The 22883-nt window shown below is 48.1% G+C and overlaps 1 protein-coding gene and 1 long non-coding RNA gene across 2 annotated transcripts in view; both read right to left on the bottom strand.

The window, feature by feature from the left end:
- Positions 1 to 1155: 1155 nt before the first annotated feature.
- On the bottom strand, positions 1156 to 15236 carry NUDC (nuclear distribution C, dynein complex regulator). The gene is made up of 9 exons (XM_038531427.1): positions 15024 to 15236; positions 12843 to 12920; positions 4542 to 4745; positions 4387 to 4452; positions 3203 to 3322; positions 2932 to 3126; positions 1994 to 2077; positions 1793 to 1911; positions 1156 to 1431 (listed from the first exon to the last, which is right to left on the bottom strand). The coding sequence occupies exons 1-9, from the start codon at positions 15102 to 15104 to the stop codon at positions 1380 to 1382; spliced, it is 999 nt and encodes a 332-aa protein (XP_038387355.1). The 5' UTR covers positions 15105 to 15236; the 3' UTR covers positions 1156 to 1379.
- Positions 15237 to 15277: 41 nt separating this feature from the next.
- LOC119870389 overlaps positions 15278 to 22883 on the bottom strand; it is a 29507-nt gene continuing 21901 nt past the window's right edge. The window contains exon 4 of the long non-coding RNA XR_005355928.1: positions 15278 to 15766. This is a non-coding gene — a long non-coding RNA (uncharacterized LOC119870389). The remainder of the gene's footprint in view (positions 15767 to 22883) is intronic.

Below are 22883 nucleotides of genomic sequence, written 5' to 3' on the forward strand. Positions count from 1 at the left end.
CTTAGCGTTATGGGGTCAGTCAGAAGGCTAAAATGAGAGCAAGACTGCCCACCTATGAGGTTCACTGAGTTCCAGGTAAAGAGCCAGTTTCTGTAGTTTCTGTACCTGAGAAAGGTCTAATAAGTGGTTTCCATCACTGTTGAGAGGTTCTTCTAGGCAGGCCTACCAACTCCTGAAGGCTGGCCTGTTCCCAGCCATTCTTGCAGCTTCCCCAAATCCTTTGAGCTTGGTCAGCCCCCACCCAGCCTGACTTGAAGACCCATCCCCCTCTTCCCGGTTCTGACAAAACACTAGGGTCTACTGGAATCTTCATGACCTTCCCAACAACCCTGGAGTGGGCTCATTCTTTGATGGACCGTGAGGCTAGGGCTCTGAGGGGTCAAGAAACTTGGTCACACAGCTAGTAACTGGCTCTGGACCTGGAAGCTGGCCTCTTGGCAGTTTTGCCTCAAAGCTGGCAAGCTGACCTGCTTGGGGCAGAAGTGAGGTCTGTTTGGACACAAGCCTGAGTTCAGAAGGATCCTACTTAGCCCTCCCTCCCACACAGGAGAGTGTCGTCAGCCTCTCCAGTGAGGACAGAGCAAGCCCACCAGCCCATCCTTGCCCAGGATCCCCCTCCTTAGCCACTACCTCACCTAGAGCCCTCACAGCATCCTTCTATTGTCCTCATAGGCCCTTTCGGAAAATGACCAAACTACTTATCTAGCTCCCTACAGACACACAAGCCGGTCCCCTTAGGGGCTGTGACCATAGGCCCCAGTACCAGGGACAAACTGGCCCCTTTCCTGCAGCTCCGCCGTCCCATCCAAGGCCAGGCCTCTCCAAGACTGAGTGTGTCTACAGTGAGACACTGAGAGATGTAAATGGAATCAGGTCCAGCTGGTCTTAAGTTCTGCTGAGTCATGGGCCCCTTAAGAATCTGACGTTTATTCTGGTCCTATAACCAGAAAAACTCACCTATGCTCAGTCACAGAGACTAAAAGCCTTGTTTTAATTCTCCCTTTTAAGTAAAGAGAAACCGCTCCAGAGAGGTGTAAGGACTTGCTCCAGATCACATGGCAGGATCTGGGAGGGACTCCCAGCCCCCAGCAGGCACAGTGAGGCCTGCCCCCCACCCACCCTCCAGGAAAGGCCAGAGGGAAGAGGAGACACAGCTGGAGTAAATAGTTTTAATGTGTAACAGGAGGCCAACTGGGGAAGATAAGGCACCCCCCCACCAAGGCCCCAGCCCTTCTCCCATGATGCCCTGGGACCGTTGTGCCTGAGCGGGTCCCATGCCTGCCCCAGCCTTGAGGCCCCCAAGTCCCAGGGAAGGGTAGGAAAAGAAGGTGGACGGCTGGTGGCTCAGCCCCAAGAGTTCAGGGAGGCAGACACAGGAACTAGTTGAATTTGGCCTTGGAAAAATCCATCTCCGGATGCTGATCCATGAACCTGGGGAGCGAAAGTAAGAAGCTAAAACAGGCTGTCCCGTCCCGCACATGAGCCCCTTTCTCCCAGCTCCCCCACATCAGGTCTAATTTTCTTCAGAACCCTGAGCAACTTGGGAGCCAGGCCAGGCACTGGTAGCACCTCAGGGTCATCCCTTCCTACCCGGAGGTGGCTCTGCCCTCAAGATGACCTCAGAAAGTGACCAGAGTAGGCAAGCTCACACTATAAATCCATAAATCCGGCCACCTCATCCCGGAAGGGGCAGGGCAGCTCCTGTGTCCCGCTCCGTGACCCACTAAGTACTATCATCCAGGTCCAGGCCCAACACCTGCCTCCCCCAAACCCCCATCTCCGCATTGCTCACTTCTTCAGAATCTCCTGCTTTTTCTGCTCATCCGAGGTGGGCAGCCCCATGGACTTCTGCCTCTGGTCATACATCATCTTTTCCACCATGCTGCGGGTCTCACTGTCCAGGTCTGACAGCTGAGGGCAGGCAGTAACAGGAACAGCTGAAGCTCTGGGGCAATCCACACCCCACCCCACACCCTGACCAGCCAGGGCTCACCTTAGAGTTCTCAGGGTTGATCTTCTTGGTATTGATCTCAGGGTCACTGGACACCAAGCGGCTCCACCACTCCATCTTGTTGATCTGTGAAGGGGGGGGAAGGTAGCTCCCTCTGTACCCTAGGAATCACCCCTCCGCCTTTCCAGAACCCAACTCTCCTCCACAGCCTGCACCTGAGACCTGTGAAGACCTGTGTAGGGACCCAGGGTGCAGACGGGAGAGGTCTCTGGCCTCTGCAGTGGCTGGGGGAAACATGCTGACAGTTACAAATCAGTGTCATCAGGGCAAAAATAAGGTGCAGAGGGAGCTATGCGTCCAGGGAAGGGGGAGAGAAGTTAGAGTGGCAGCCGGGCCGGGCCTGAGGGACACTCAACACAGCTAATCAAAAGCATGGCAGGGCACCCTGGTTGGGAGGAACAGCAGACACAAGGGCACCGAGAGGTGAGGAAGAGGCAGGTAGGCTAGGACAGGCCTTAGGTTCCGGGGAAGCCTCCCTTGGACCAATGGCACTTTACAGACACCACGTTTATTTACTGGTGTCTTGTGTCCCATCGCTGCGGGAATGAGCAGAGGCTTTCTGAGGGTAATTATCTACATTTTGTCCATTGCTCTTTCACCAGCACTTAGAAGAGTCTCTGGCATGTAGTAGGTTTTCAAGTTATTTGCTGAATTTAATGCACGTACAAACCTAACGTAAGGAAGATGCTTTGGTACCAAAGACTTTCAATTTTGATTCCATCCCTACCTAGAGGGAGAAGCCTGGCAAATCTCTGAGTTTCCCTTTTCCTGACTTTAAAACGGGACGGACCTACATTAAAACTCTTGTGCTGATTTCGTATGTCTACAAGGCCCCCAACAGGGTCCCTGAGTGAATGAGCAGAAACCCTCCCCTCCTTTCTCCAACAAGACGCAGACCCAAGAGGCCAGGCCGCTCACACCTTCTCCAGATGCACCGTCACCACCTTGCCGTCCTCAATGAGCCATGAGCTCTCCTCCACCTTCACCTCATTGTAGAGCTCCCCATCAATGACCGCCGGTTGTCCCTTGAGCCCCACCCGGAGGTGCCGCCGATGGATGTCCACCACCACATCCTTCCCCTTCAGCCGGAAGTTCACACGGAAGGGCAAGACCAGCTGCACGGGGCAGGAGAAGTCAGAAGGAGCCCCAGCCTGGCTCCCTAAGCTCCAAACCCTAGCCCTGGCCACTTACGTCCAGCTCCGACAAGGTCTGGGTCCAGCGGTAATTGGGCAGGTCCGCCCCGTTGCCAAGGTTGGGCTTTAGTTTCCCTTTGTCTTTCTCATCCTCCTCTTCCTCGTCCTCCTCAGCCTCCTGCTCACAGTTGGGGTGCTCAGCTACTTACCTGACAGACACAGACTGAACCCCACTGAGCCAGGCCCAGGGGCTGGCACTGGGCATACAGCCACAAGATGAAACAGACCTGGTCCCTGCCCACTCCATGGCCCACTGGGAGCCAAAGGTAAAAAATGGTTCTGATCTCTGGCTGAGAGGAACAGCATACCATGTGAAAAAAAAAAAAAAAAAAACAGCTGGGGAAAGTGATAGAGATGGACCCACAGAACCTAGCTAGGGACCCAAGCCATGGGACTCAGAAAGAAAGCTTAGCACAAAAACAAAAAGTCACAAGGTAGCCATGGGCACGGTTGTTTTAAAATAAAACCAGACTGCCAAATGGTCAATTTTCTTTTTCTGTATCTGTAGGGTTGATACCCGTGGTGTCAAACCAGAAACTTTGGAAAGCCAAATGAATGCTCCAAGGATGGTTTGGGAAGCTGGACTTGAGTCAGAGGGAAGAGCCCTGGGATCCCTGGGTGGCGCAGCGGTTTGGCGCCTGCCTTTGGCCCAGGGCGCGATCCTGGAGACCCGGGATCGAATCCCACGTCGGGCTCCCGGTGCATGGAGCCTGCTTCTCCCTCTGCCTATGTCTCTGCCTCTCTCTCTTTCTCTCTCTGTGACTATCATAAATAAATAAAAATTAAAAAAAAAAGAAATAGAACAGATGGACCAAAATTTAAAAAAAAAAAAAAAAAAAAGAGGGAAGAGCCCTGATACATCCCCCAGATGTATCAGAGCAGCCCACCACAGAGGGCGAGGCTGGGCTTAGTGACCCCAGCCCACCTGAATGATACTTATCCAGGCACTGCCCTCTCTGGCTCTTGGGCTCTCCTGCCAAGACTTTAAGGCCAGGGTTTTTTTTTTTTTCAAACCTGGTCTTGTGGTCCAATGTCTATGAGTGGGATCTTGAAGTGTGGGAAGGACCCCCAAAGCTGAGGGAGAAGGCATAAGGGAAGGCATTCCAGAGATAGAGAAAGGCTAGAAGGTCCCTGGAAGTTCCCAAGTCCTGACTAGTCTCAGGCACTCCCAGTCCATCTCACCTGCTTCCCTGGTGAGCCAAGGCTGCCATTCTTGAGCTGAGCTTCATGATTCTCTGCGTCCTTTTTCTGTGGCAAAGGGCACAGCAGTTGGAAAGAGTATCCTCATTGCCAGTGCCGATGGGGATGGGGACAGGGCTGGGGGAGCCCACTCTTACCTGGTCAATCTCTAGCTGCAGCCGCTCTGCCTCCTCATCAGTCAGCTCCTTGATCTGGGGCCCAGAGGTCTCTGATTTGGCCTCTTTGGCCAGCCTGGCTGCCCTCTCGGCCTTCTCCCGCCGCTCAGTCTCCTGCCGAGCTCTCTTCTCCCGTCGGGCCTTCTGTGCCAGCTGGTTATGGTGGTTGAAGGTCTGTGTGATGAGCTGGGGAAGGGAGAGAAGGCGATGAGGCACTGGAGCAGTGGCCAGTGTCCCAAGGCCTAGAGTCCCACCTCCATGTGCTAGGGTACCTGGGCAAGGCACTGTACTCAGAACCTCAGTTCCTCACTATAAAACGGGGATCACACTGTACACACGTATCTCAAAGCTATGATGAGAATACCTGCAAAGTACCTGGAGGGATAAACAGTGGCTACTTAAAAAAAAATAACCTATTGACAAAAAACACGGGACAGTGAAGTCGGACAAGCTGAGTTCTAACCCAGGCTATTACATATGAGCTATTATATTTTTGGCAAAGGACTTAACCTGTAAGAGCTTCAGATTCCTCATCTGTGAAGATGAATCCCTATAACCTCATAGGGTTGTGGTGCTCGGAGTCCTTCCCTACAGAGCAGGGCTGTTAGAAGCCAAACTCCAGCCTCCGCCTGAGAGCACAGGCCCACACTGCCCAGCTCCTGACTGATCTCTTACCCACCTGTACCCATCTCCAGGATGGCAGGCCCAGCCCTGCAGCACTCAGCACTGCACCCAGGACTGCCATGGTAGCAGGGAGTCAGAAATAGCTTTCTTGAGGGAGGAGCTTAGGTTCCTCCTCTCCTCAGCCTACAGGCCAACAATGTCAAGTCCCTCCTCTCCTACTATCTCCCCAGGATGCTTCCAACCTGCATCCTGCTCCCTGCTGCCCAATATAATAAATATATAGTAATACTACTGCCACTGTCACTATCTGGCTGTGTGGCCTTGGACAAGTGAACAACTTTGACACTTTTTAAGCCCTATTTTCCCACCTGTAATGAGGATTGAACATGACACTTACCAAGAAGCTGGCACAGTCCCTGCCATATCACAGCCACATACTAAGTGTTAGCTGCCCAACATCCCTTGCCTGGTTGAGGCTAAACCAGTGTCAGCTGATCGGGTGAGGGGACAAGCACATTCTCTGCTATAAAAAATGCAGTGGGAGAGACGGCTCACCTGTTTATACCAACAGGTCTCCAAATGTGGTACCCCATACCTACAGCACCAGCATCACCCAGAATTTGCTAGAAATCCTAAACTTTGGCCCTGCTTCAGACTTACTGCATCAGACATTCTGGGTAGGGCTCAGCAGCATATATATATGTGTGTGTGTGTGTGTGTGTATATATATATATATATATATATATATACACATACATATATATATTTTTTTTTTTTAAAGACTTTTTTTATTTGGAGAGAGAGAGCATCTGTATGCGAGCAGAGGGAGGGGGGCAGAGGAAGAATCCTGAAGCAGACTCCCTGCTGAGAATGAAGCCCAACACAGGGGGCTGAGATCCTGACCTGAGCTGATATCAACAGTCAGCCAGGTCACGTAACTCTCTAAACCACCCCAGTGCCCCAGCAATCTGTATTTCTTTTTAAAGATTTTATTTATTTATTCATGAGAGACACATAAAGAGAGAGGCAGAGACATAGGTAGAGAGAGAAGCGGGCTCCATGCAGGAAGCCCGATGTGGGACTTAATCTCGGGACTCCAGGATCACGCTCTGGGCCAAAGGCAGATGCTCAACCACTGAGCCACCCAGGCGTCCCAATCTGTATTTTTAACAAGCCCTCCTGCCCAAGTCTCAAGCAGACATGAGAGTCACACCTAGACTAGAGTTCCCGGACTATTCCTTGTTCCTATGTGACCCTGAGGTCATCACTCTGTGCTTCTATTTCATTATTTTCAAAAGCAATCTTGCATAAGCTGTTCTTTGCCTAGAATGTCCTTGTCCCTACTCCCAGGTCACCCGGCAATCTCCCACTCATCCTCTAGGACTAGTTCCAATGTCTCCAGAACATCATCTCTTCACCTTCAGTAGGCTCAGGAATACATCCAACACAGAAAGCCCAACCATGTCAGCCCACACACCTGGAAGAGGCCTTGCAGAGCACTCAGCACATGATCAGTGGTCAATCAGATGGTCAATACCATCTTCCAAACATCTCTGAGCCACAGCTGGAGGGAGGAAAGGGTCTGCAAGAGCTGAGACCTAGGTGGGGCTCAGGGTCACCAAAGTCACGAATGGACTCCTAGATGTAGGTTCTGGTAAATGTTCCCTGGCTTCTTATCCATTTGATGTCAATTCTTCCTGCTACCTCGGAACTCCCCACCTCATGCCACACTGTGGTAATTCCATACTTTGCAAGGCTGAACGGCGCCCAAAGCATCTCCCAAACCAAACGAGTTAACAAAATGGGGTGCATATGAAAAATAAGTGGGTCACCCGCAGGCCATTCTGCTATCAATAGAATCAGTCATGAGACAATTACGCCAGTAGATGCTGTTCCACCACAGGGCCTTGGTCCCAAATCCCTAATCAGGAAGACCTTGAACTCAAGCCATTTGCCAACCAGTGGCCAAGGGGAGGCGGGAGCAGGGCCCTCCCTCTTCCCAGGTCCAGTGAATCATGTTACATCCCATTTGTCCTGTTCCTTCCTAGCTCCTGGAGGTTAGCTGAGGGCAGAGCTGAACCACCAGGCACAACCAAGGGCCAATCAGAGCAGCCTCTGACCCCTCCTCCCAATCTCCTCCTCCCAGCTTTACCTAGGCCCAGACCCAGGCAGAGACCCCTGGTGGTGTATAGCCTACTCAGTGGTGTCAACTGGCAGGCTGTCAGAGAGCCAAGCATCTGTCACTGGACACCTCTTTAGGAACCACAGCCCAGCAGAGTGGGGAAAGGATAAGGACAGTTGGGCTAGTTCTAGAAGACAGGTCTCAGACTGTTAAATGGGCATACCTGAACACACAGGTTTTCCCTGACCTAGGCCGGATGATCAGGGAGTAAAGAGTGGTCCCCATCAGCCTTGCCAGGAGAGACACTGAGAGATATTTAACCTGAATATGGCAGGGGCTGGGGTGGGGCAGTGTAACCCAAAACATCTGAAAGAGAGAACACACACTCCTGTTCTAGAACTTCATATAAATGAAATCATTCAATGAGTGCTCTTTTTTTTTTTTTTTAATGATAGTCACAGAGAGAGAGAGAGAAAATGAGAGAGGCAGAGACACAGGCAGAGGGAGAAGCAGGCTCCATGCACCCGGAGCCCGACGTGGGATTTGATCCTGGGTCTCCAGGATCGCGCCCTGGGCCAAAGGCAGGCGCCAAACCCCTGTGCCACCCAGGGATCCCCTCAATGAGTGCTCTTATGTGTGTGTCTTCCTTTAAAAGGCTGAACAATAGGGGATCCCTGGGTGGCTCAGCAGTTTAGCGCCTGCCTTTGGTCCAGGGCGCGATCCTGGAGTCCCGGGATCGAGTACCGTGTCAGGCTCCTGGCATGGAACCTGCTTCTCCCTCTGCCTGTGTCTCTGCCTCTCTCTCTTCTCTCTGTGACTATCATGAGTAAATAAATAAATAATCTTAAAAAAAAAAAAGGCTGAATAATATTCCTTTAGATCCATTATACATATATACGACACTATTTACTCATCCATCGATGGATGCTTGGATTGCTTCCATCTTTTGGCTCTGTGCATAATGCTGCTATAACATGGATGTACAAATCTCTCAAGAACCTGCTTTCAAATCTTTTGGGTATGTACCTAAAAGCAGGACTGCTGGACCATACAGTAGTTCTATTTTTAATTTTTGATGAAGTGCCATGCTGTTTCCTACAGCAGCTGCACCATTTTATATTCCCATCAACAATGCACAAACGTGCCAATTTATCCGCACCCTTGCCAACACTTAGGAGTTTCCTGGTTTTTTACAGAAACCATCCTAATGGGTGTGAGGTGATATTTCAGCATGCTTTTATTTGTATTTCTCTGATTAATGATGTTGAGCATCTTTTATAATAAAAGATTTTTAAAGAGCCACAATAATTCACTTTTACCAGAAATATCTGAAGATTAATTACCCTTTTCTCCACAGCCCTGTTAAGAATTGGTTTTGGGGCGGGGGGGGTTCTATTTGTCACTTTGGCAGGAAAAAAGGGGCATCTCACTGTTTATTTCTCCTAGATTTCCTTGATTACTAGTCAAATTGGAGATCTTTTCAAATTTCTTTGGATCTGCTCTTGGAATGGCCTATTTTTCTGTTTATCCTTTTCTTGTCAATTTACAAGAGTTCCTGCATATTGAATCAGTCATTAAATTTTCTGTCCTCTGCACTGAACATTTTTTCCAAATCTATGGTTTTCCAATGAACTCTGTAGGTCTCTTTTGTCAGACCCACAAAATCTTTAACGTTTAAAGAGGTAAAAAGCTACTTTTTCCCTTATGGCCTCCAGGTTTCTTTCCTTTTTTTTTTTTTTTTTTAAAGATTTTATTTATTCATTCATGGGAGACAGAGAGGCAGAGACATAGGCAGAGGGAGATGCAGGCTCCCCATGGGGGGCCTGATGCAGAACCCAATCTCAGAACCCTGGGATTATGACCTGAGCCAAAGGCAGAATTCAACCACTGAGCTACCCGGTGCCCCAGCTTCCACGTTTGTAATCTTGCAAAGCCTCCTCCACACAAGATCATACGGTTTCCTAGCTTTCCTTACTAGACCCTTCTTGGTCTGCAATTTATTTTTACATATGAATAAAACAGATGGTATACTTTTGGTTCTTTATAGAAAAACAAAAAAAACAGCCAGTTGTAGCAGCAACGACTTAATCATCTTTTGGGTACGGAACTGAATTACTCTAGCATATTCTGAATTCTCCTGTGTTAGACTTTTTCTGGGTTCTCTATTCTGTTTCACTGTTCCATTTGTCTCTTCCTATGTCAATAACACTGATTTGATCATATGGCTTTCCTCAAATCCACAATCCTTTATCCATAATTCCTAGCCTCAAAAGCTATAAAAAAAATATAAAAGTGTTTTTGGACTTAGAAGTTTGTGACACGAAGGTATTATAGTCTTCATATCTCCCACTTGGTAAGAATATTGATATACATTTCTCTACAGAAATACTAATGCTTCTTTACAGGATGCTGCTCCTAACTCATGGAGCATACATTACATACATTACTCCACTGTTAAACTACTGTAAGTATAGTATATGTAACTATATCACCTCCTAAAATCCAAAGAATTCTAAATCCCCAAACACATCTGGCCCCAAGAGGTTCAAAAAAGGAGGGGGATCCCTGGGTGGCTCAGCAGTTTAGCGCCTGCCTTTGGCCCAGGGCGCGATCCTGGAGTCCTGGGATTAAGTCCCACGTCAGGCTCCTGGCATGGAGCCTGATTCTCCCTCCTCCTGTGTCTCTGCCTCTCTCTCTCTCTCTCTCTATCATAAATAAATAAATAAATCTTAAAAAAAAAAAAAAAAGGATCATGAACTTGTGGCTCAGTTGGTTGGGTGTCTGACTCTTGACTGCAGCTCAGGTCACGATCTTGGAGTTGTGGGGCTGAGCCTCACATTGGGCTCCCCACTCAGGAGGGAGTTTGCTTCTCTCTCTTTTTTTTTTTAAGATTTATTTATTTATTCATTCAGAGAGAGCGAGAGAGAGGCAGAGACACAGGTAGAGGGAGAAGCAGGCTCCATGCAGGAAGACCAATGCGGGACTCGATCCCGGGTCTCCAGGATCACAACCCGGGCTGCAGGCGGCGCCAAACCGCTGCACCACCGGGGCTGCCCGGAGTTTGCTTCTCTACCTCTTTCTCTGTCCCTCCCCTCATGGACTCTCTAAAATAAATCAATAAATCTTAAAAAAAAAAAAAAAGGACGATGAACTTGTATTCTCAAACGCCACCCACTTCATCTACATGACTTCTTTTTATCCTCCCAATAGCCCTGTAAGGTAATGATTAAGACTTCTTTACAGGTAAGAAAAAGTGAGGCTCAGAGAAAAAAGGATTCACCCAATGCCACACAGTTGTCAAGGAAGGGATGGGGAACTGGGATTCCAACTCATATCTGCCTGACTCCGGAGCCCATGCTCCTAACTAGTGCACTTGAAAATGCTGTATGTGGTGGCCTGTACACAGTAGGCACTCAATATAAAAGTTATTGTGCTACAAACGGAAACCAGGTAGGAAAGCTGGATATGTTTCTGCCAGCCCAAGGGTCTGATCAACCACCTGGGAAAGAGCTTTGTTTCTATGAAACAAAGAACCAAGGAGCATGACAAGGTCTAAGACGGACCAGCAGACATCCAATATGTGGTGGTTTTATCACCCCACACTTGTAAGATACCACTTCCTTTTTTTAAAGATTTTATTGATTGATTGATAGGTGGGGGGAGGAGTAGAGGGAGAGAGACCATGTCAAGCAGATTCCTGGCTAAGCACAGAACTCGATATGGGGCTCAATCTCACAACCCGAGCCAAATCCAAGAGTCAGACACTTAACCAACTGAGCTGCCCAGGCACCCCAATACCACTTCCTCATATCACTCAACACTCTCTTCGTCCAGCTCTTACTCATCCTTCATACTTCGAGCACCAATGTCTCACAAAGTCTCCCTTGAGCCCTCAGCATAGGTTAGTCTCCATTTAATGCTTCCAGGACTTCTCCCTAACACCCATGACTTCACTTTTTAGGGGATGGGGGCAGGGTGCTACACTGTGAGATCCAAGTACACAAAGACCATTTCTGTATTCACCTCTTTATTCTAAAGGGTCTGGCTTAATACCTACCAAACAAAGCATTAGGTGTTCAATAAATATTCATTGAGTGAATGAATAAATGACTACTATTATGCAGTCTGGCCCAAAGAAAAACAAAAGGTGCTGGTGCTGGGATGCCTGGGTGGTTCAGTGGTTGAGAGTCTGCCTTCAGCTTCAGGCATGGTCCCGGAGTCCCAGGATCGAGTCTTGCATCAGGCTCCCCACAGGGAGCCAGCTTCTCCCTCTGCCTGTGTCTCTCTCTGCCTGTGTCTCTCTCTGCCTCTGTGTCTCTCATGAACAAATAAAATCTTAAAAAAAAAAAAAAAAAAAGAGGTGCTGGTACTAACACAGGAAGAATATCTGAGCCAGAAGTGGCCTACAGGTAATTCTACCTTCTTCCATTTTGCAGACATGTAGATTGAAAGGACCAGAGAACTAGTGGGAAATCAACAAAGCCATACAGCTTAGCCAAGATCTCGGGACTCTCCATGTCCCGGCTAGTGTGTCTATGACAGAGTAGCCTCAGATCATTAAGATCCAGTATAGAGCACTCCAGTTTGTCAGACCCCTGAAGCCACAGAAAGCGGTTTGCAAAACTCCTTCTTGTTACTATGTCTCTTTAGGTAAAAACAAACATTATGGTCCTAAAAATATTTGTTCAGTGAGGTAACATTTTCATGACTTACCAATCTTCAAAAATATAATTAAAACCTAACGAATCAAAAGGAAGTTCAAGGTCTCAGAGCCTGTAGCACAAAACGCAATCCCCAAATCTATGAACTTTGGGTCACAGTATCTGGGAAGACTGGGATTAAATGATTTTAAGTTTTCCTGTATTTCCACTCTCAATTTCCACTCTCATCTCCAGCTAGGTAATTAGATAAAACTTCCTCAATGGAAAAGGAACCAGGAAGCATGGTGTCGGGCAGAAGGTAGTTTGACAACAGACTCTGGTTTGAACCCTGGTTCTTCTACAATTCAGCTCAAGATCTTACACAAAATCCTACTCCCTGAGTGGCACAGTTGGTTAAGTATCCACTCTTGGTTTCAGCTCAGGTTGTGATCTCAGGGTTGTGAGATCAAACCTGGCGTCAAGTCAAGCTCCACATTCTGCTCAAGACTCCCTTTCCCTCTACCCTTCCTACCCAGCTCATGTGCATGCATGAATGCACATGCTCTCGCCCTCTCTCGCTCTCTCAAATAATAAAGCTTAAAAAAAAAAAAGGACTTTGGACAAAGTGCCAAACACCCCTTGAGCCAATTTCATTTGCAAAATGGGAATAGTAACACCTGGCCTTCTCAAGCTGCTAAAGGATCACAGGAAATAGGAGTAGATAAAGTACCTGGCAAGGAGAGGGGCTTCAATACATGACAGCTTGCTTCCTTTCCCTGACTCTTTACCCTTGGCATTTTACTTTTACTGAAGGTTGTTATAATGCCAAAGGAAGATTACATGTGCTTTCCTTATGAAGAAACAGGTTCCAAAGGGACAGCAGGCCCCAACACTCACCTTCTCTGCCATCCCCTCTTCTCCTCCAACAAAAAAATCTGTTTTGCGTCGAAGGAAGCTGAAGAAAGTGTTCACAAGCTGGAAAACAGAGAAGACTGAAGCTGTGGAGATGCCCCCAGGGAGCCCTCAGCTGCCCAGAAACCAGATCCTAGTCCAGGAGGGAGTCAGAAACTTGGTAGTTTCCTCCTAAGCCTCTCATTGGACAAGACAGGCTCCCCAGCAGGCTCTACTTTAGTCACCTCCACTAGGAGGCCTAACCTAACCTGATTTAGGTGGCCTGAAAGGCAGATTTCCATCTCCTGTGTATGTGTGCCTGTGTTTCACATTCCTTGTGGCTCTAGAAACAGCCTAAAGATACAGAACACTCCTCTGCAACCAGGGCTTAAAACACCTAGGCCCAGCTTTCCTTCCAGACAGTGAAAAGTCCATCCAGACTGGCAATGGCTGAGTTACTAGGGCAGAGCCAGAAAGAGGGGAGCCACTTCAAAGGTTAAAACCAACTAACTCTGGCTGGTACAGTAAAGTATCCAAGTGGTTAATTAAGCACATGGGTTTGATTATCAGACTGATAATATATTAGCTGTCACCTTAGGGAAGTTTCTTAACTCTAAAAGAGAAATAGCAGCCAGCCTATTTCTAGGGATCTTGTGAGAATTAAATGAGATAATGGAGGTGAGGGCCTTAGCAATGTCTGGCCCAGAGCAAGAGACCTCCTGCCAGAGTGAACGATTCACACATAGGTACCATGAATTGTGGCTTATTCTGTCTACATCCCCAAAGCCTGGCATCAGATCTGGCTCAGTGTATATGCTCAGTAAATCTTCTGCTGAATGAAATGATCTAGTGGTGTTCTAGAGTTAGCATATACAAGCCCTTTTACTTGCCCAAATGAGTGGTTCTAACTCTGATGCTAGACTTTATCTTCATGGTTTGAGTTTCTACTTCTAGATAATTTTTTGATTCATTCAAAAATGAACTCACTCCGAATCCTATTTGGGATCAACAATTTAGGAGGATGGGAGAGGGAAACTTTACACAAAAGCAAAGTAGTAACTCTTCCCACCTCAAAGGGCTTGAGAGTCCTTGGTCTCCACCGGTGCCCAGCTAAAAGAATGGGAATGGAAAGCTCAAAGAAAACTTGCTCCCAGTGAGACACAGAACCAGCACACTGGCCTAAGGAATCTGGTCCTAATTCAGGAACCTGCTGGGTGATCTGAGGCAAGTTCCTTCAGTTTCTCTTCAGAATTAGAGTTTTGGAACTGATCCTGATAGGCTTTTCTACTTCTAACTTTCCATGGTTTTGGTCCAAAACACCAACTCCAGCATCTATACCAGTACGTCTTTGTGTTATGTGTGGTCAGTACGCATGAACTGTGCTTTTGAAAGGGCCTTTCCAAGCTCCATCAGGGCAAGGATAGACTTCTGCTCACATATACACCCAGGACCCAATCCGGTGAGCATCTGACACACATCACTCAACAAATATTTGTTGAATGAACAAACCTGCTTATTGTGAATTCCTTACTGTCCTTTACTTCAAGACACTACTCTCCTCACTACTCAGAAGAGACTTGTGGCTGCCTCAAAGACAAAAGGAACTGAGGCTTGCTGATATGGAAAGGCCCCTTACTGGTAGGTGGTGGAGATAAATGGTGAACCCAGGCTTCCTATTCCCCATTCTAGGCCTGAAAGGACCACGTGTTAACATCACTCCGCCCCGCCCCACCCCCGCACCCCCCCACAAGCATTCGTCAGCTCGGTCCAGGTCTTGGTAGATGCAAATGCCAAAGTCTGGGATGGTTCATCCTAAGAACTGCTCTTCGGGGGCGGCCATCAGTAGGGATACGAGGCCGGAAGCATGTGTGAGAGCGGGGGGGACGGGATAAGGGGGGCGCTGCGGGTTTTCCAGGGCCGCGTTCGGAGACGCAGGAGTTGCTAAGACAGGAACTCCTGAGTGGCGCCGGGGGGCCCAGCACAGAAACGACTGAGGCCTTAAGGGCGGCGGGGAGGCCAGACCGGAAGCTGGGGGCGCGCAGAGATGGAGGCGGATCCCAGGAACCCGCGAGGCCCAGAGGTGGATCTCGGCCCCCGAGGGTAGGGAAGCGGAGGGAGCGTGCCAGCGCCGCGCGGGCGGGCGAGCGCCGTAGGAGCAGGCCAGGCCGACGCCGCGCGGGCCGTTACCTCCTGCACGCCGCCCTCGTGCTGCTGCGCCATGGCCAGCAACATGCCGTCGAACCGCTCCTCCTCCTGCTCTCCGCCCATCGCGCCGGCCTCTCGCCACACTCCGAGGGCCCAGCTCCGCGCTCGCGTCCCGCGTTCTCCCGGCTCCTTAGAGTCGCGTCCGGCCCAACCGCTCCAGCCGTCCGCCTTCCGCAGCGGAGCCGGAAACACGCACGCGCCGCGCGGCCGGTCCCGCCCTCCCGCCCTCTCTTCCCGCCTCCCTCCTGGCCCGCGACCATTGACCGCGCGGCAAACAGCCCGCGTCTCCCACGATTGGTCCGCCCGCTGAGCCAATCGACGGACCCGTTCAGGAAGCGGTGGGCGGAGCTAAGGGATCCGGAGTTTGGCGTGAGTTGCTATGGTCACCAGATGCTTTGGAGCCTTCCAGAAAACCCTGAGCTACAAATCTGGCGGGTTCGAAGTTAAAAAGGGACAAACTCTGCGCCTCCTCCTTGAGAGTGACTTACCAGCCTGTAGAAGGGCGGGGCTGAACGTGTCCCTCGTCTTCTTCTCCAGCGCTACCATGAGGCAGTGCAGGCCCAGAAGGGAGCCGGGGCTGGCCCAAAGGACAGCCTACCTCCGTCGTCACAGCATACTCGCCAGAACCAGCTTCGTGGGATTACAAACCGTACGGTCGCGCGGGCGTCCGTCTTGGAAGGGCTCCGTGCTTGGCTTTAATGTTCTTCTGATGCAGTCCTGAAAATCTAAATTTTTGAACAAGAAACAGCACGTTTTGTACTGGGCTCTGCAAATTACATAATGGTTGCTGTATTCCACCTTCACTCCCGTTAGTGGGGGACACAACCCAGCCATCTAAAGATGGCCAACCCCTCCACTTTTGCAGTGAATTTCATCATCTTAGTCTTTTCAGGGATTCTAGCCTCGTTATTATCCTTTTTTTTTTTAAATATTTATTTATCCATGAGAGACACACAGAGCTGCAGAGACACAGGCAGAAGGAGAAGCAGGCCCCATGCAGGGAGCACGATGTGGGACCCGATTCCGGGATTCCAGGATCACACCCTAGGCTGAAGGCAGCGCCAAACCGCTGAGCCACCCAGGGACACGCCCCTTATCCTTTTTTTAATTTCCTACATCACAGATTTCTTTCTTCTGGATCATTCCCTTCAATTTGCAAAGCTGTTCTAATGTCCCTTATTTCTTTTTTTATTATTCTGTGACCCCTGCTTTTCTCCTCCTACCACGCCGGTTTTCAGTTCTCACAGCAAAACTTGAAAAGATTACATGTCTCCACTTTGTTACCTAACATCTTTCCTTTTCTGAAAAGACTCTAGCAAAGGGTACAATGACTTTTTTATGCCAAAGCGCATGAACCACAATTATCTTCCTCAACTTCTTTTTTTTTTCTTAAGATTTTATTTATTTACTCATGAGAGACACAGAGAGAGAGAGGTAGAGGGAGAATCAGGCTCCCTGTGGGGAGCCTGACGTGGGACTGGATCCCAGGACCTAGGGATCACCACCTGAGCCAAAGACAGACAGACACTCAACCACTGAGCCACCCGGATGCCCCATTATCTTCCTCAGCTTCTCAGCAGCATTTGACACAGTTTGCCCCTTCTTCTAGACACACTTTTTTTTTCTTTAGGCTTCTGATCTGGATGGAATTGTGTTCCCCGAAATTCATATGTTGAAGCCCCCAATGTGACGTTTTGGACCAAGAGCCATTTAAAGAGGTAATTAAGGTGAAATTAATTCATAAGCATGTGGGGCCCTAATCCCATATGAAAGAGTGTCCTTACAAGAAGAGGGAGAGATCCCTAGGAAATCATAGGTACACAGAGGAAAGGCCATGGGTAGCAGCCTTCCACAAGACAAAGAGAGGACGTGGGAGAAAGCAAACACCTCGATCTTGGACTTCCAGCCTCCTGAGCTGAGAAATTAAGTTTATGCTGTTGAAGTCACAGAGTCTATGGTATTTTATTATACAGCTCTAGCAACCCAATAGAGCTTCTGTGTTACCACAGTGACCTGGTTTTCTTCCCACTGCACTAACACTCTTAGTGTCCTGCACCACCTAGACATTTACTAAAATGCTGGTGGCTCTGTCCTTTGCTCTCTCCTCTTCCTTCTTACACTTTCTCCTTAGGTAATCTCATATCTCTGGCCCAGAGCTCACCTAAGCTTCTGGTTCTTCTGACTACCTCCTGGAAACTCCACTTAATGATCCGATAGGTATCTCACAACTCACATGGCTTTGGGAAGATGAAAAAGTTCTCGAGATGGATGGTGGCAATGGTTGCACAACAATGTGAATGTACCTAATACCACTGAACTGTATCCTTAAAAATGGTTAAAATGGTAAACTTAATGTCATATATATTTTTTACCACAATAAAAAATGTATAATTTTATGAGACAATTTGAAATTTGAACTATGACTAGATATTTGATCATATTCAAAAATTATTGTTTGGGGGCACCAGGGTGGTTCAGTTGATTAAGCATCTGCCTTCAGCTTGGGTCATGATCCCAGAGTCCTGGGATGAGCTCCACATTGGGGGTCCCAGCTCCCTGGGGAGCCTGCTTCTCCCTCTCCTTCTGCCTGCCGCTCCCCCTGCTTGCGCATCCACGTGCTCTCTCTAAAATCTTTTTTTTTTTTAATAATTATTGTTTTTAAAAAACTAACATGGGGCAGCCCCGGTGGCGCAGCAGTTTAGCGCCGCCTGAAGCCCAGGGCGTGTGATCCTGGAGACCCTGGATCGAGTTCCACATCAGGCTCTCTGCATGGAGCCTGCTTCTCCCTCTGCCTGTGTCTCTGCCTCTCTCTCTCTCTCTCTCTCTCTCTCTCTCTGTGTGTGTGTATGTCTCTGTGTGTGTGTCTATGAATAAATAAATAAAATCTTAAAAAAATAAAAATAAAATAAAAATAAAAAACTAACATGGCCAACATCAGTACTCCCCCCATGCGCAAATTAATTTCTCCCAAAGTCTTCCCCATGTAGTCTAATGGCCTTTTACCACCAATTTACCAAAGTCCAAAACTCTACTCATCCACCCATTCGCAAAGGCCAAAATCTAGCCTCATCTAATCCTTTAGTAGTTTTGTCAGCTCCTCCTCCAAACTCAATCCTCAGTCCCCTTCTCAGCTTGCTATGTGAAGCAAGGTGCTATTGTTATTCTGGTCCAAACCAGCATCATCTCTTGCATCCTAGCTTGTCTCCTTCCCTCCTTTCTCATCCCTTTCTGGTCTATCCTTCATCCAGCAGCCAGAGCAATTCTTCTAAAAGACAAGCCAGATCTTGCCACTCTCTTGCTTAAAATTAAGCCCTCATGGATTGCCATTCAGGACAGATTCCAAACTCTCAACCATGGTCTCTGAGGAGTGACACCAACAAGCCCCTGCCCGCCTTTCCAGGCACATCTTGTCCCAGGCTCCCCTTCAATCAACAGGCTCCTTTCTCATTGGCCTCTTTCACTTCTTCAAATGCTCTGTCCTGGTTCTGAGGCCTTTGCCAGTCAACTCCTTTCTGTCCATCAGATCTCAACTGAGATGCAACATCTTCTGTGAGGCCTTTACTAAACCTGATACATAGATTAAGTCTCCACCTCTGTGATTCTTGCTTTCAAAGGGCCTTGTGCTCATCCTCTAATTACTGACTACACTGAAACAATTAATTAAGAAATGTTGGTTCATCTCCTCTTGCTGAAATATGAATTTCATGAAAGATAGCACCTGCTTGATTCATCTGAGCATTCAGCTCAGAACCTCAAACATTGTAGAGCCTCAGTAAATATTTAGGGAATGGATAAATGGTCTTTGCCTGGTACCATTGAATCTCATTATATCACTTATCAATACATTCTGGTAAAATGTATTGACATAAGGACTTAGTACTGTATGAGCATTTTAGAAACATTATTTGACTTAACATAGTGCTCCTATGTTATTTTCCTTTGGGGGGAAAAAGAAAATAGAGACAGAGAAGTGAAGTCATGTGCTCAAGGTCACACAACTAAAAGACTAGAGCCAGGGTTCAAACCCACAAACCCAGACTCCAGAGTCCACATACATTACCCACTTCACCCTAGAGTTCTGTCTCCCTGAATTAGCATTCTGATTTTATAAATCACTCCCAGATGCTTATTGGATATGACTGCTCCCTGAGGAACCCAGACCTGATATTGGACCCTGGTGAATTCATTGAGATAATAAATATTGCCCTGGAAGGCCTCTTGGTGACCAGCCAGCAACACCTCCAACAGCAAGTAAGTGGGTAAGATTGTACCACCAGGTGCTAAGCATCGTGTTAGGGTTGTGGGCTGGATGACCTGGGAAATTAGAAAGGCAGCAATTTAGTCTTCTGAAAAGGTGGAGAGAGAAAGATGTGAATCCTGTGCTAGAGAATTAACATTTGTCCAAAACTATGAAAGGTGATAGGGAGCTTACGAGGCAGGCAGAGTAAGGGAAAGGCATTCCAGGCAGAGGGAATAGCATAGCAATAGAATAGCAATAGAGGGCAGAGCAAAAGCTTGCAGGCACGATGATAGATGACATGTCCAGGGAATGAAAAGGTGCCTAGTGCCACCTTCTGATTTCCAGTTCTGATTCTTTTTTTTTTAATTTTATTTATTTATTTATTTACGATAGTCACAGAGAGAGAGAGAGAGGCAGAGACACAGGCAGAGAGAGAAGCAGGCTTCATGCACCGGGAGCCCGACGTGGGATTCGATCCCCGGTCTCCAGGATCGCGCCCTGAGCCAAAGGCAGGCGCCAAACCGCTGCGCCACCCAGGGATCCCCCCAGTTCTGATTCTTAACCCAGGCCCTCTGCACCCCAGGATCTCATGGCTGTCCCCCTCAATTAGTCTGAGGCCTCTGTACACAACAAGAGGGCCAATACTTGCACCCTGGCCATAGGATTGCAAAGCGTTTTCACATACATCATCTTACGAGGAGTGCTTTAACTTCACAGATGACACCCAGCCCAGGGCCTGACACATAGTAAGTAGGTGTTTAATAAGTGTCACTCGTGGCAGCCCCAGTGGCTCAGTGGTTTAGTGCCGCCTTAAGCCCAGGGTGGGATCCTGGAAACCCGGGATCAAGTCCCATGTCAGGCTCCCTGAATGGAGCCTGCTTCTCCCTCTGCCTGTGTCTCTGCCTCTCTCTGTGTGTCTCTCATGAATCAATCAATCAATCAATCAATCTTTGGGGATCCCTGGGTGGCTCAGCGGTTTGGCGCCCGCCTTTGGCCCAGGGTGAGATCCTGGAGTCCCGGGATCGAGTCCCGTGTCAGGCTCCTGGCATGGAGCCTGCTTCTCCCTCTGCCTATATCTCTGCTTCTCTCTCTGTGTGTGTCTATCATGAATAAGTAAATAAAATCTTTAAAAAAAAATAAGTGTCAGTCATTATCATCCTTGGGATGATGATGGTTGTTGTTCCTGCTTGGATAGGAATACCTTCATCCCCCTGTCACTTGCTGATCAACTGAGATCATTGCTGTGAAAGTGCTTTATAAACCATGGAGTGCTGTACAGCGAGAACACTGTCAGGCACTTTTCCCCCAGAAAGCCTTCCAGATTCAAGGTACTCAGCCTCACCGCCCCATTTTATATATTTTTTTAAGATTTTATTTATTTATTCATAAGAGGCACACAGAGAGAGGGGGAGAGAGAGAAAGAGAGAGAGAGAGAGAGAGAGAGAGGCAGAGATACAGGCAGAGGGAGAAGCAGGCTCTCTGCAGGGAGCCTGACGTGGGACTCGATCCCAGGTCTCCAGGATCATACCCCGGGCTGCAGGCGGCACTAAACCGCTAAGCCACTGGGGCTGCCCTTCCTGTCCCATTTTAACTCCCCTGTCTGTCATTGATGTGGGCGTCCCACATCCCCTGTTGGATCTCCTGAAAGCAGGACTGTCTCTCCCTCTCCAGAATGGGGCTCCTCAGTGCTGGCCTGTGTCTCCGCAGCAGACGGAAGACTCCCCAAAGCAGGGTTCGTCTCTTCTCTCTAACTAGGGTCTCTGGGGGATGGTCTGTGTCACTCTAGTTAGATTTGGGATTCCCAATGGCAGGATTACATCTCCTCCCTTGAATGGGGACTCCTGAAGGTTGACTTGTGTCTCCGCCTTCAGACTGCAGGCAGGGCCTGGGCAGAGGGCAGCTGCTGGGCCATGTCCTCCACAGAGAACTCCCAACTCCTTGAAAAATTCCTTGCCCTCTGGGACCTCCAGGACTGACACTTCCACCCTCAGGCCACACACAGGGCTCAGAAAACACAGTGCTCCACAGTGCAAAAAGACACCAGACTAAACCTGGGGGGCCAGCTTTACCATGACACCCCATCCCCGGCTGAGAGATCGCTCTTCTGTGTCTCCTCCTCCTCAACTGCCTCCCCTGGAAAACGAGGGTGAGAACAACAACAATAATAATGACTACTGCCCTTCCTTTACAGAGCACTTGCTGTTTGCTAGACTCTTTGTCTCTTTGAGTCCTGACAAACACATAGGAAGGATGCTATTAGAGGCAGATTTCCTATGAAGCTAATGAAGCTCAAACCACCAGGCCCTTCACCGGCACATTCAAGGCCTTGGGAAAAGCCCAGCAATGTCTGTCTGTCTGTCTGTCTCTTTCTCTCTAGATATATAGATATAGATATATTATATATATTCTTTTATATGTATTCTCTTTAACTTGCACAAATAAAATTTTATTTGTGAAAAAAATAAATAAAATTTTATAACTACAATTGCTTCAGACCACATTTTCTTCCCACTCTATCCCACTTCCCAATACGAATGATTCCCAAGACACCTGGAAGTACGTGGGTGGTGGAAGAGAAAGAAGAATAGGTAAAGAGCAAGAGGCAAATCTGTGCAAAATTCTTTCAATCATCACTAAATTGTCTGTCATTTAATAGTGACACCAACTCAAAAAGGAAGTTCTCTCCTATAAGGGAGATGTGGCATATGCAATTATAAATACTCCATGCATATCTTTCTCTTTTTTTTAATTTATTTATTTATTTATTTATGATAGAGAGAGAGAGAGAGAGAGAGAGAGAGGCAGAGACACAGGCAGAGGGAGAAGCAGGCTCCATGCACCGGGAGCCCGACGTGGGATTCGATCCCGGATCTCCAGGATTGCACCCTGGGCCAAAGGCAGGCACCAAACCGCTGCGCCACCCAGGGATCCCGCATATCTTTCTTTTTTGATAGAATTACACAAAGTAGAATTTATCAAAATTCCTACTACAAACCTATTGGCACTACTACAAGTGTCAGAAACATCTGTGTGTGAAGTCACATGATTGTGTATCCTGACTCTCAGGAATAAAACAGGTTTTTATTACTAAAAAAGAAAAAAGGAAAAAAACATTTTTAAAAATTTATTTATTTGTTTGTTTGTTTATTTGAGAGAGCTAGCAGTGTGAGTGAGGAGAAGGGCAGAGGGAGAGAGAATCCACAAGCAGACTCCTCACTAAGCATGGAGCCCAACGTGGGGCTTGGTCCCCGCCCCTGAGATCATAACCTGCGCCGAAACCAAGAATCAACTGCTTAACTGACTGAGCCACTCAGGTGCCCTTAAAACATGTTTTTGATCAACCATGCAAGAGGAAAGACTGAATCATCTCTCCATTTTTACTGGAGAAATTTACTTTTAAAATTTATAGACAGTTCTTTTTTTTTTTTATCTTCCTTCTCTTCCTAAAAATTTGAGTCCTAAAACTATTAGGTAGAGCAGAACAAGAGGAAAGCATGTGACAGGGGGAGAGAGCCACAGTGGCTGAGAGCAAAAATCAGAGCCCCAGCAGGGTGAGGAGAGTGTTCACATGGCATGGAGTTCAGGAAGGTGAAGAAGGTGTC

This window comes from Canis lupus, chromosome 2 (assembly GCF_011100685.1).
Source record: "Canis lupus familiaris isolate Mischka breed German Shepherd chromosome 2, alternate assembly UU_Cfam_GSD_1.0, whole genome shotgun sequence".
NCBI lineage: Eukaryota > Metazoa > Chordata > Mammalia > Carnivora > Canidae > Canis > Canis lupus.